This window comes from Zosterops lateralis, assembly GCF_965231275.1.
Source record: "Zosterops lateralis genome assembly, chromosome: 14".
Lineage (NCBI taxonomy): Eukaryota > Metazoa > Chordata > Aves > Passeriformes > Zosteropidae > Zosterops > Zosterops lateralis.
The window spans coordinates 17,762,637-17,776,627 of NC_139774.1; the positions used below are offsets into that span (position 1 = coordinate 17,762,637).

At 52.9% G+C, this 13,991-nt stretch overlaps 1 protein-coding gene across 2 annotated transcripts in view; it reads left to right on the forward strand.

Moving 5' to 3' along the window:
- Nucleotides 1-13,991, forward strand: part of ARHGAP26 (Rho GTPase activating protein 26) — a 101,383-nt gene that overhangs the window by 57,858 nt on the left and 29,534 nt on the right. For both annotated transcript variants that reach the window (XM_083871965.1, XM_083871966.1), the window contains exons 15-17: nt 3,143-3,230; nt 4,256-4,314; nt 5,051-5,156. In XM_083871965.1, the coding sequence (XP_083728091.1) occupies nt 3,143-3,230; nt 4,256-4,314; nt 5,051-5,156 (253 nt within the window). The remainder of the gene's footprint in view (nt 1-3,142; nt 3,231-4,255; nt 4,315-5,050; nt 5,157-13,991) is intronic.

A 13,991-nucleotide genomic window follows, 5' to 3' on the forward strand; every position in this document is an offset into this window, starting at 1 on the left:
AGAGGGTGGTTTGGAGCCCCGGGGCAGGTCCTGGCAGCTCCTCTGGTGATGCTCACCACCACATCCCGTGGGTGGCAGGGCCATGGACCCCGTTGTGCTGGCACAAAGGTGTCAGTCCTGGTGTCAGTCCCCGGGCTGTGACAGATGGCAGAACTCGCCTGGGTGAGGAGCTCTGCAGAGCTGGGAGGGTTCAGTGCTGGAGCCCAGCCAGCATCCATTATCTCCTCAGCCACTGAAGCCACTCAGCTGTCGCCCTGGTGTCTCATAAGGAGGTGATAAATGGCTGGTGCTTTTCCTTTGTCCCGGTGTGTCCTCCTTGGTTGTTGATGCTGGAAGTTCCACTGGAGGCCGGTCAGGGCTGGGAGTGGGACCCACTTTGGGAATCCCCCATGGGGTCAATCCTTGGGATGCTTTGCAAACCCATAATTTCTCCAAATTGTGGGGGATTAAATCTTCATCATCCCCGGTGTTTGGGCTGTGTGTGAAGTCAGTGTCACATGGAAACGTGTCCCTTGTCAAAGCCCATCTGTTCTCGCTGCCCTCGGGGCTCCTCGTCAATGGGGGAGCCAAACTGTGCTTCCACTGTCAGCTTTCCCTTATATTTAGAAATGAATGTGGGCAGCGTTACTGCTTCACATACAGTTTAAATGGCAAAAGGATCGAGTTTCCCTGAGCTGGTGTCGGTGGCAGAGCTGGGAAGGGCTTTGGCTCGGGGTGGCCCTGCAGGAGGTCAGTGTGGTGGCCACATGGCAGTGGCTCTGGTGGGCACCAGGGGCAGCCCCAGCCCCTGGGTTGGGTTTCAGGGTGGATTTGATGGGGGTGAAGCTCTGGGGAGTGTTCCCAGGGCTGGTGGGGGGCAGATCATCTCCCCAGCATTCACTGGTACCATCAAAATGAGGACAAAACCCAACAAATAACAGAACTTCCATCAGTGGGAGCTCCCATGGGAGGGTTTACTGTGGCACTGTGGGGCCCCAGCTGGTCTGAACTCTGCAGAAGGTGAGTTACAGATGAGTTATCTGATGTGCTCTTGCTCCTTTGCCATTGGGCCATAAGGGGCTGGGTTTGGGGCTCCCTCCAGCCCCTCACTGCTGGAGGTTCCATCTCTGGGGCTGCTTTGGGAGCCTCTCAATGATAACCACACTGGGGTAATGAGCTGCTTCCCCAGGTTGTTCCCCTCACCCTGGAGGAATCTGTGAGAGCCATCAGAGCAGGGATTGGCAGCAGCTCCAGGCTCAGTGCTGACTCTGGGCTCTGGGTGCTTTTCCTGGCCCCAGCTCCTGTGGAAGTGTGTCCTTGTGGGAGGCAGGGCTGGCTGCAGCATCACTGCCTGGGGGCACAGATGCTGCAGCTGCAGCCCAACTTCTTGCAGACTCATCTGTCTGAAGGTCAAGGGGAGCTGATTAACTGCTCTGAGTCTTTTCATGGGACCCACTGTGGAATTTCACCTCGTGTTCCATGATCCTGCCCAGGAGCTGCTGGGTGAGCCTTTGCAAAGACACACACTCTGCAGTTGTTGGTTCTACTTTGGTTAAAAAGGTTGTGTTTTTTCTTTTTTTTTTTTTTTTTTTTTTTTTTTTTTTTTTTTTTTTTTTTTTTTTTTCTGAGAAAAAAATGGAACTTCTGGGGGGTTTTTTTTGTTTGTTTGTTTGTTTGTTTTTTTACTATGCTGAACTTATCTCGAGTCCATTAAAATTCCCTCCTTGTAAAGGCAGTGCTGTAGGAAGTTTCCCTGGCATTGGCTCAGGAGGATGGAGGTCATTTGTGTGATTGCTGAGCCACACATGATCTTTGTGTGAATATGAATTTCTTATGTGTTTACTTTTCCAAGTGCACCTCTTGATGGATTTTTGTTTTTTTTTTTTTTTTAATTAAAATAACCCCTTTGCCCTGAGGGAAAGCTGAACTCTATTCACTGCATTCTTTTAAAGCAGGTTAAAAATTGCCCAGTGCTTCCATGGGGCTTTAAAATTCAGAAAAAATAACTATTCATTTGCTTGATTTATGTATTCAAAAGTGCATTATTTGTGTCTGTGAAAAGGCAAAACCCCCCTGAGCTGAGCCTGTGGGAGCAGATGGTGTCGGCAGCTGTGGCTGTGTCACCCTGAGCCTTGGGGACAGTGGGAGCCCTGGCACCTGCACTGCTCCCTGGGGACACTTGGCACTGCTGGGACCCCCCAGGGGCTGCCCTGGGGTTCTGCTGGAGCAGGAGGATCTTGCCTGAGTCTGCAGGATGGAGTTACCAAAGAGCATTGGAGGAGCAGCATCCGGGCAGGAGAGAGCAGCACACGGGGCACTTCCATGTCTGCCTTTTCTTGGCTTCAGTTTGGTGCTCCTGGGCTTGTCTTGGTGCTCCTGGGCTTGGTTTGGTGCTCTTTGGCTTGTCTCGGTTCTCCTGGGCTTGTCTCGGTGCTCCTGGGCTTGTCTCAGTTCTCCTGGGCTTGTCTTGGTGCTCCTGGCATCAGTTTGGTGCTCCTGGCATCAGTTTGGTGCTCCTGGCCCCAGCTGGGAGCTGTCACCGTGTGGCACTTGTGGTTCATCTGGCCTGAGCCACTTCCCAGTGGCTCTGAAGGTGGTTATGCAGGTGGCTGTGAAGGTTACTCTGAAGGTGGCTGTGCAGGTGGCTGTGAAGGTGACTGTGCAAGTTACTCTGAAGGTGGCTGTGAAGGTTACTCTGAAGGTGGCTGTGCAGGTTATTCTGAAGGTGACTGTGCAGGTGGCTGTGGCTGTAATTTCCAGGCCAAGAGCTGGTTGTGGGGGTGGCTGCAGGGTGATGATGGTGCTGCCCATGGTAGGGAAGAGGGTCCCCGTTTTCTGTCCTTGTGTCTGTGCCTGGCTGTCCCTGCTGTCACTGCTGTCCCTGAGCACCTCAGGGTGCTCTCCCCAGTGTCCTGGCACACTCCAGGCCACACTGCCCTGTCCTTGCAGGGGGTGGAGGATTCCCTTTGCTGTCTCTCATCCCAGGCCAGTCAGTTTGGCCTGTCCCAGCTGATGACCCTCACACCCCTGCAAACGTGTCCTGAGCTGGGAACAGCAAATAAAACAGGATATGATGGTCTCCCCACACAGCAGAGCTGGCACAAACTGGAATTTTCTTCAGTTTCTTTCAGTTACTGTATTTTTTTTTTGTAATTTTCCATAGATCCCAAGACAGCCACAGAGACAGACACAGAGATCTGTGCAGAGTGGGAGATCAAGACCATCACTAGTGCACTGAAAACCTACCTGAGGTAAGGAGAAAAGCCTCACCTGCCTCAGGAGGGGTTTGGTGCTGGCCCAGGATTTTACTGCCTGTTATTGCAGAGCCTTAACAACAGCATTTTATAGAACCAGAGCAGAAACTGCTCTTAGGGAATTTATTCTGGCTTTTCCCTGCCTTTCCAGTAGGTTTGAGCAGGATCTGGGAACACACTCAGCTCTGGCAGATGCACATATTACACAAACACGATTTTAAAAGCTCATTCCTGCATCCCCTGCCTTGATTTAAGCTTTTCCCTGAGCTTCTCCCAGTGGACTTCCACCTTCTGAGCATGTGTAAGGGCAGGGGCTGCAGAGCTATTCCAGACCTGGTGCTGAGCTCTATTGTAGTTATGATTTGTGTGTGTCAGGAGAGCCAATATCATCCTGGGGATCTTCCCAACAGGATTGGGTGTTGGCAGGCAGCAGCATCTCATTATCCACAACGTGCCCTTACCTGTTGTGACCACAGCTCTGTGCTCCCAGTGACTGGGTTGTGTTTCAGAGAGTGAGGGAGCACAAGAGAGAGCCCAAATCCAATTAGGATGATAAGTGTAATTAGCTTGGTGGATCTCAGCCTAGAAAATCACAGAATTTTGCATGATTGGCAACCTTTGCTCCAGAGTCTGAGCTGTTGGCAAAGCAAAGAGGAATGTGGGCAGCACCAGTGTGTCCCTCTGAAGGGATGGAGCAGATGGGAGGGGATTGGGAAAGTTTTACAACTAGGCTTGTTTATCTTTTTAATTCATTTTCAAACTTACTTGGAAATGATGGGCTCAGTGGTACACTGAAGCTGTTACTGAAGGAATGCTAAAATTAAAGATTAATTTAGTGGTGAATAAATCAAAGGTCCTTGCACAGACCTTACCCCTTCTGATGGGGGGAATTAATTGGAGTTGGTGTTGCTTAACTCTGCCCTTTTCAAAATGAAGCTGAGTTTATTGTAGGGGCAAAGCTTTCTTGGTGTGGATTGTGCTCCTCAGACGTGCTTCATGCCTGTTTCCTTTTTATCTTCCAGAATGCTCCCAGGGCCCCTCATGATGTACCAGTTTCAAAGGAGCTTCATCAAAGCAGCGAGTGAGTCTGTTGATGTTTATGGTCCCGTTCCTGAGGAGGAGCCTCATTTTCCAGGGGCTGCCATCCCTCCTGCCCTGCTGCCTCCCCCTGTGCTCCCAGGCTGTGTCCTGGCCAGCAGGGCAGGGCTGGAGCTGGGCCAGGCTGCTGTTGGGGGTGACCAGAGGAGGAGGAGGAGGGAGCACAGGGCTGGGTGAGACTGTGACTGTGACCATCAGCTGCTGTTAAACTGCTCCGTGGTGTTTGGGGGGGCTCAGATGTCTGGGGAATCTTTCCTTTAGTGCCCAGGGGAAGGGGCTTTTCTGGCAGCAGGGTTTTTTCCATTGGCAGCCTGTGGATATGGGAGTGGGATGTCAGGAGGGGTCCATGGCAGTGCTGACATCCTCCAGCAGCTCCCACTCATCATCACCCTGGACCCAAAACAGCCTGAGGAGCACCAGAAGCTCCAGCCTGGCCTGCCCTGGGCACTCTGAACGTGGGAATGTATTCCCATCACTGGAATTGCTCTGGTTGCAGCCAGCCCTGCCCTGCTCCTCATGCTGCTCACACTCACATCTGCTCTCAGCTCACTCTTTCAGCACATTAAGTGCTTTCCTTTGGAAACAGCTGGATGGAGCTGATAGGAAGGAGCAGCACCGTGGGGAGTATCTGCAGTGCCTGGGATGTCTGTCAGGGGCAGTGTTAGGCCTCTTCCCACAACAGCCCCCTAATGTGGAGATAAATCATGTTCCCTGTGCAGAACAAGAGAATCAGGAGTCCAGGGTGTCGGAGATCCACAGCCTCGTCCATCGGCTCCCGGAGAAAAACAGGCAGATGCTGCACTTGCTCATGAACCATTTGGCAAAGTACGTTTATGACTGATGTGTTTTTCCTCTCCTTTTTCCATTTCCTCTGAAAGTTAATAGTGGTGGAAAAGTTTCCTTGTATGTGTGTGTGGTGTTGAGTCATATCTGGTTGGCAGCTGGAAAGCGGCGTGTGAGTGAAGCGAGGGCCGAGAGAGTGAGTGGGGTGGGAGGGGGATGAGGGAAAAGGAGGGAGGGCTGGGGGACAGGAGCTTCCCAGGCAGCCCCAGCCCCGTGGCAGCACCAGGAACTCATTCTCTCCTGGGAACCTTGTGTCGCTTTACTGGCCTGGGATGGGTTTGGCTACGTGGGCTGTGCTGGAGGCAGAGTGGAGGTGAAGCCCCTTGTGTGGTTTCAGAGCAAACTTGCCACTGAAGGGCTAAAAGTGATTTCTTTGCGCACCAAATGACTACTCTGGGGCATATTTTCACCCTGATCAATCACCATTTTTTTGTTATCTTGAAACTTTGCGAGGACAAAGGAGTGGGATAATCTTTTTTTTCCTCTCCATGCTAGAGCTGACCTGTAATTTCCCATCCTCTTCCTGCTCCTGCAGGTTCCCATGGCAACCTTTTATTAGTGTTTTAGAAGTGAAAGCATCATCAGGTGTTTGTGGCAGCCTCAAGGCTGCAGGGTTGGAGCTGCCCTTGCTCTTTGCAGGAGCAGCAGGGCTGAGGAAACCTGGGGAATGACTTAATCACTGAGACTGCTTAGGAGGAGATCTGGAAAGATCCAAGTTATCTGTTTAAAAGAAAAAAATATAACGAAATATATTTGAAATAGGCTTAAACATAACTCCAGATGCTTTCTTGTGGCCTGAGCTTGTGTCTGCTCCTTGGGGGTCCCTGGCAAGGCTGTTAGAAACCAAAATTGCTGGTTTAGGTGTTGGTTTCAAACCTTCTGCATTTACAGCCTGAAGCCAAGGCTCAGTGGCTCCAGGTGCACCCTTCAGGCAGATGGGATTGCCCAGAGCAGCTGTGGCTGCCCCTGGATCCCTGGCAGTGCCCAAGGCCAGGCTGGACAGAGCTTGGAGCAGCCTGGGACAGTGGGAGGTGTCCCTGCCCATGGCAAAGAGTGGAACTGGGTGAGATTAAAGGTCCCTTCCCACCCAAACTATTCCAGGATTCTGTGATTTTGTATATGCAGGGAATCTCCTGATTGCTTCAGTGTTTTCCATCTAAAGGAAAAACCTGGTGATGGAGTAGAGATGTGGAGTCAGGTTTACAGTGGGGTTTGTGCTGCTTCAGTGGGGAAGGAATTCAAACAAAACAAACTGTGTGTGTGTGGTGGCGTGTGCTATTTTAGGAAGAGAAACAGCTCATAGTCTTATTTAATAGGAAAAAAATTATCTCAGAGAAGGGCAGGAAGCTGAGGAGTGAGAGCCTGCTGAGCTCTCCAGCCTTGGGGCAGGATTGCTGGGGGGAATCTTGGGATGCAGAGCCAGGACTGGGCTCACAGCTTCCTCTGGGGCTGGTGCTGCAGCCCCTGCTCTGATCAGGAGGACCCTGATCCAGGAGTACCACCCTGATCTAGGATTTAGCACCCTGATCCAGGGGTATCACCCTGATCCAGGGGTATCACCCTGACCCAGGATTTAGCACCCTGATCCAGGGGCAGCCCCTCTGATCCAGGGGCAGCCCCTCTGATCCAGGGGCAGCACCCTGATCCAGGGGCAGCACCCTGATCCAGGAGTATCACCCTGATCCAGGGGCAGCACCCTGATCTAGGATTTAGCACCCTGGTCCAGGAGTGCCCATGGGGCAGCCAGGGCTGTTGCCATTACTCTCTAAAAGAGCTGCTTGAGGCTGCAGTGCATTGAGCCAGATTAAAGACAAGAATGGAGAGAAACCTTCACATCTGCAGCAGATGTTTGGAGGGAGGGGCCATGCTGCCCCAGGGGGATGCTCTGGCTGGGTCTGGGTGCTGCTGAGAGTCAGGGCAGCCTCAGCCAACGTGGGCAAAGCCAAGGGCCTCTGGCTGCCCCTGCCAGGCTGGGCTGCACTGCTTGGAGGCCTTTGTCTCATCTGTTTTTGTCTGGGTTTTTTATTTTAAGTAAGTAACGTATGAATAATCAAGATTTGCATGTTTATCAGATGAGCTAAAAAAATATTTCTCACACAGCCTGGCTGTGGAGATTTCTGACACTAAAACCAGAACTTGGGCTGAGTCGATCAAGTAAAGCAAGAGCCTGCTTTGGGTGGTTTCTGACTTCTGTGTTTTTGGGGTGTACGTGCTCTGCTGCACTGCTGAGGGCTGTGGGGCTCCTCGTGTGGTGGAGCTGCGCTTTTTATTGACAGTAACAAAACTGGTAAGAAAGCTGAAATGTTCAAAAATGGCAATTATTAACCCCAGCAGCAGACAGGACGAGTGCCTTGGAGGTGGTTCAGCAGTGCCCTTCCTTGTGTGGTGGGTCCCGAGGCAGCTGGAGGCCTCAGATTTGGGGTGCAGGGAGTGGGGTACACAGAGCAGGGACAGGACAAATCTCAGGAACAGGCAGAGACAGGGCAGAGGAGCATTTTGATAGAAAATTACTTTGATTTCTGCCTCTTACAGCATCTCCAAGCCCATTTGTGCTCCTGCCTCACGTTGAAATGTCCAGGCAGTTGTTCACTCTGGCCCAGAGAGCAGGAGCAGTCCCCATCCCTGCTCTTTTTACCCTTCCAGCCTGAACCACTCTGGGATTCTTTGATTAAATCCATTTGTTTTTAATGCCGAACAAGTCAAAGTGGAACAAGGTGCCTGTGGTGGCTGTGCCAGGCTGGTGGTGGCTGTGTCAGGGGTGCTGCTGGAGTGGAGCTGGCTGCAGAAAATTGCCATTTTTGTTAGTGGGAGCTGCAATACCATCCCATGTCTCCTTCTTCTTTTTGCAATGTACTTTCTCACCCAGGAGTCAATGCTGTGGAGGTGCAGAGCACGGGGATTTCACTCTGATTATATTTCAAGCATTTAGGGAATTATTTTTCACGCATGGCCATAATTTGACACCTGAGCTTTGTTCTTGTGGCGGCGAGTCCAGGTTCTGCAGCACAGATGGTGCCAGGCTTGTACCCCTTTCTGTGGGGCTCCCAGACCTTTCTGAGGGGCTCCCAGACCCTTCTGAGGGGCTCCCAGACCTTTTTATGGGCTGCCATTGCTGCCACTCCCCCACAGAACCCCGATCCAGGCACCCCCTGCCCTTGTGCCAAGGTCAGGGCCATGGAGGAGGCTGCACCGAGCTGTGTGTACGTGTGTTTAGCAGAATTAATTATCTCTAATCACTCCCAGCTGTGGCCTGGCCAACACGGGCTGGCTCCCTTTGGTTTTGCTGTGGTGGTGTTCTCTAGTTTACGTGTTTTTAACCAAGATGACAGCGATTGTTATCTCCTGCACAAATTGTTTGCTGCTGATCGGGGCGATGGTTTCCATGGGCTCTGCCGGGCAGCTGCTGATGGGGATCCAGCAAAACCTTCAACGGGGCAGGGGCTGGACACGGGGCCTGGCACGTTCCTCAGGGCTCGCTGCTCAACCAGGGACTGCTGGCAAAGGACAAGAAGAGAAAATTCCTCCAGGTCTTCTGCCTAAAAATACAAGCAGGGCTTGTTTTGCTCGGCGTGGGGCAGCTGGTGCCGCGCTCGGGGCTGCGCTGCCCTGCAGAGCCCTGCAGGACCTGCTCCAGTGCTCCCCACAGTTCTCAGTGCCCAGAGCAGCTCCAGGAGCCCACCAGGGCACCTGTGCAGGGCCAGGGGTGGCAGCTCCCGCAGGAATGTGCTTTCCCTCGGGTTGTTCTGCTGGTTTCCCCCGAAGGTGCAGCCGGCAAAGGAGGCTGACGCCTCTTGGCACGGCAGGTCTGATTTCATCCCCGTGGCAGCTGTTTATGCTGCTGTCTGGTAACTATTCATTTGCTTGATTTATGTATTGCTTCCACTAAGTCATTCTTGTCCAGGACGTTCTGGAAATTTCCACTAGCCACTGAGGGCTCTGGGATGCTCTGCCCTGGTGTGCTGCTGGCCTGCTTTGGGTGCCAGGAGCAAACGGGGAGCTGGTGTGGCTGGGCCAGGCAATGATCCTCCTCGCTGCCTTTGGCAATGCCATTTTTATGCCCAGTGCCTGTTTCTGCTCCTTTTGGATCATGGCAGTGCTGGATCCAGGCAAAGCCCTGGAGTTCAAGTGACCCAAAGGATTTGGGTGCTCCTATAAGTAGCAAAACAGAGGTGACATGGAAGGAGACTCCCTGGAGGCACTCCCTGTAGGAGCTGGGAGAATCCTGCCTGGGGCTTGGCTGTCCTGGCTCAGGTTCATGCTGTGCCCTTTTACCCCTTTTCCCTTTCCCCTGGTTGGAATGAGCTGGGCTTTGAGGTCTCTTCCAACCCAAGCCATTCTGCTGTTCCATGATTCTGTGATTTGTGTTCTGGAGCTGGAGGTACCAGAGCCTCGTGGGGAAGAGCAGCACCTTTGGTTTCCCCTTTGCTCTCCTCTCCTTCACGTGTTCTGGTGGAGGAGCTGGTGACGCTTCCGCAGAGGCGAGACAGCCCTGCAGCACTCTGTGCCTGCCCTTGCCAGCTCTGCCTCCCTCTCACTCCTCTGCTTTTGTTTTTAATATAACATTCTGCAGAATTACAAACCACCACAAAAAGCCCTGTAGGTGCTCGCTGGGTTTTTTGGGCTTGGCTTCCTGTAATGTGTAAATTAGCAAAAGGTTTTGTTCTGCTTCTGCAAATGAACTTTTAACCCCCTCTGTCTGGATTGTCCCTGGAGCAGCTGTGTGGGTGCTGGTAGCTTTTCCTTCCATGCTTCTCTCATATTTTATGCAGGTTCTCCAGTTTTTAGCTGGAGGGGAATGTGCCCCAGAGCCTGCAGACCCTCCTTAAGTTCTTTTGCACCCACATCCTGCACAAGACTCAAGTCTGGAAATAGGATAATGGGGGTCTTGGGCTAAAGCTGGCATCACCAACCTGGCATGATGATTTAGCAGCTCATAACAAAGCAGCTGCTGGGTTTGCTGTGGAGTTTCTGTGGTTGAACATCTCTGGCCAGCTCCTCCTGCATCTCCCGGAGCAGCACCAGGCATTTTGCATTCCTCAAGTGTGAATTCTTGTGGGCTTGTGTCTGAACTTGGTGTTGTTGGGTAGAGGTTGTTGATAGCACGTAATTATCTGGATTCTTTTTAATTGTTTATCACAGTGAAACTGAAACTGGGTATGGGAAGAGATTGAGCAAAAGATTTCCAATAAGTGGTTGGAGTCTCCCTGGTGGTGTCTGCACCGTCCCTGCAGACAGAGTGGGATGGAGGTGTCCTCATGAGCACATCCCTTGACTGCTCTGTGTGAACAGACCCAGCACTGAACCAAACTCATTTAGAGAGATTTTAGTCAGACGAGTCTTTCAGCAGAAGAAAGGAAATCAACATTGCCAAGATATCTCTGGGCTGCATTTTTTGCCAGGATGCTTGAGTGATCCCTGGCCTGCAGAATCACAGAAAGGTTGGGGTTGGGAGGGACATTTAAAGGCCATCTGGTTCCAACCCCTGTGTGTGTGGCAGGGGCACAGAACTGGGGGAGTGAGGGGTGTTTCCAGCCTTGTCCCGCTGGTGAAGGTGAGAGAAGCATTTCTCCTGCCGTTGTTCACATCATTAATTCTGAAAGCTGCTTATTCCTATATTCCCTTTCTTCCAACACCATCTTCTAGGAATTCAGTATTTTGGAGGGATGAGCTCCAGCCTTGCATTTGTGAAGTGAATGAACTCCAAAATACCTGTAAGGGAAAAAAAAAGGTCACCCCCTGCCCTTGTTGCCCTTCCCTATGGACACTGCACTCATGAGAAGGTGCAGGTGTGCACCAGCTCCTGCCCGTGGCCCTGTGAGCTTGGAATGGCTCTCTGTGGGGCCGTGGGAGCTGCACTTGCTCACCCCAGTGCTGTGGCTGCTGGGAGTCTCTCTGGGAGCCCGTTTACTTTGGCTGTTTTCCATGCAGCAGGTTGGAGACTCCGGCGCGGCGCTCGCCGTGGCAGCAGCTCTTTCAAAGGATTCTTTGATAACCCAGCCCTGCTGCCCCAGTGGGGCTCTCCTGGCCCTGCTGCCCCTGTGGGGCTCTCCTGGCCCTGCTGCCCCTGTGGGGGCTCTCCTGGCCCTGCTGCCCCTGTGGGTTTGGTGTTGCACTGTGGCAGCACCACTGAGGTCTGGTTTTGGAGGAGAACCTGCCTGTGCAGCAGGGCTGTGCTGAGGTGCTGGGGCTGGCACTGGGGTGGCAGTGGCACAGTTTGCAGCCATGGCAGGCCCTGCTCCAGCCCTGTCCTCAGCGGTATTTGAGCTTGAGGCCCCTTTGCTGGCTGTGTTTGTGCAGGTGGAAACCATGGTGACATTTAACATCAGCTCTGGCCGTGCCTGTGCTTTTCACCAGGTGTCAGTGGAAACCTGCAGTGCTGGGCACAGGGAATGCGCCAGCCCGGTGGCCCTCAGCCCTGGGCTCAGGGTTGGGATCACTCTGAGATCCCCCCTCAAGCTCAGCCTGCCCAAAGCTGGAGAGGATGGCTTTGCAAACCTCTCTGGCTCGGTCTGGGAAGCCTGAGCTGGAGCAGGGTTGAGCTCCCTGCGTGTTTCCCTGCAAGTCACAGCACGTTTGGTATTCATTCTGATCTGGCTCGCTGATACTGAACCTCACATTTGGCCTCAGTGTCTTCTCAGTGCAACATGAGCCCCTTTTTTATTTTTTTTTTTTTCCCTGGGAGTGAACCCAAGCATCCAGCTGTGGCCAGATCCACCCGGGAGGAAAAGCAAGTCTTGTTGGAGCAAGTCAGAGCCCCAGAATCAGTGCAGGCACAGGTTTGGTCTCAGCTGAGCAGGGAACCCGAGAGCAGCAGGGGTTTTGCATTCAGCAAGTTTCCCCTTGTCTTCACTGGGAGGTTTTGTCACTCCCTGGTGATCTGTCCTCCTTCTGGATCTGCTGTTCTGTGTGTGCATTCCTCAGGCTTGGCTCTCCTCTCTGGAGCAGTGGGGCTGGGGAAGCTGCAGAGCTGGGAGCCCATGGCCTGCAGACAGCAGGGTTTGTCCCAATTCCCAATGTTCCCAGTTCTCAGTGTGGCTGAGTGATCTCAGTTTGCCCCTGTGGCCCATGGAGAGCAGCCTGAGGAGTGCAGGCATGTCCAGAGCCTCGAGGAACAGGCGGGATGGTGCTGCAATGTGGAATGTGGCATTTCTGTGCATGTGTTCTGTGCTCCAGCTTGGGAACCATGGAATCTTTAAAGCTGGAAAAACCCACTAAGATCATCATCTCCAGCACTGCCAAGGCCACCCCTAGCCTATGTCCCCAGGTGCCACATCCATGTGGCTTTAGAACACAGGATAAAGCAGAGCTGGTTGTGCTCCCTGCTCCTCCATGAGCCAGCAGCCACTGCAGACCAGTGTCCCTGTCACCTCCTCCCATCCATGTGTGCCTTTTAGGAACAATTCAGGAATGTGTGATTGACTGATTTAACTGCCTGGGACACCAGTGGGTGCTGCTGCAGCTGGGGTTGCATCACTGGTTCCACCAGCTCTGTGCTGGGTGCCAGTCACAACATTCCTGCAATAAACACCTGCTGTGCTCCCAGCCACCAGACACATTCCCGGGGCTGGGAAACCCACCGTGGCTTGGAGTGAGAAGTGAGTCATCCCCAGGGAGCTGCAGGGCCACCATCTCTGGGGACACAGCTCCAGCAGCCCCTTGGAGAGGGGGGAAAGCTGAGTGGTGGCCAGCCCAGCCCCTCTTCCCTCTCCACCTCTGTGCTCATCAATCACAGCCCAATTAAACTCAATAATGTGCAGGGATGAGTTAAATGCACACAGGAACATTTCCCAGAACCCATTAGATTGTATCTGTTAAATGCCCCCAGTTGTGTGTGCTCTGTCTGTCTGTCTGTCTGTCTGTCTGTCCCTGGTGAGGTCCAAGTTACAGGGCTGGGTCTGGGAGCTGCTTTTTGATAAATGCCCCCAGTTGTGTGTGCTCAGGCTGCTCTGTCTGTCTGTCTGTCCCTGGTGAGGTCCAGGTTTGGGGACTGTGGGGTCCCAGCTGTGTGTGCTGGACAAAGCCCAGCCCTGCTGAGCCTCCCCAGGCAGGGGCTGTGCTGCCCCAGGGGCATTTCTGGAGCTTTGGAAGGGCCTGGAGCACCAGGAGCAGCTGAGGGAGCTGAGAAAAGGGATCAGCCTGGACAAAAAGAGGCTCAGGAGGGACCTCCTGGCTCTCCACAGCTCCCTGACAGGAGGTTATAGGCAGTGAGTGGGAGTAACAAGTGACAGGACAAGAGGAAGTGTCCTCAAGTTGCAGTAGGGGAGGTTCAGGTTGGATATTAGGGAAAATTCCTTCCTTGAAAGGGTTGTCCAGCCTGTCACAGGCTGCCCAGGGAAGTGGTGGAGTCACCATTGCTGGAGGGATTGAAAACTGTGTAGATGTGGCACCTGGGGATGTTGCTTAGTGGTGGGGGGACAGTTGGGCTGGATGATCTTGGAGGGCTTTTCCCACCTAAATAATTCCATGATTCTTTGCACTTACTTTGTGGGAACAAGGCTGGTGGCTCTGGAGGTGCCTCTCCACCCAACCTGCTCCCTCTGCTCCCTCTGCATTTTACCTTCCCTGTATGTCTACAGCCAAAGGTGTTTGATTTCTATCAAACTCCCCAGGGCAGCCTAAATAATTTGTGGATTGCTGGTCTCTGTGTGGTTGGCTTTGCACGTTAAACAGAAGCTCCACTGGTGGTGGCAGACAGGAGATGGATTTTTACCTGTAGCAAGAGGAATGAGCTGCATTATTTTCCATCCTGTGAGGACTTGCTAGGCCAGCCACAACAAGCACTTTGATTGCAAAGGTTTGTCCCAGGCATGGAAATAG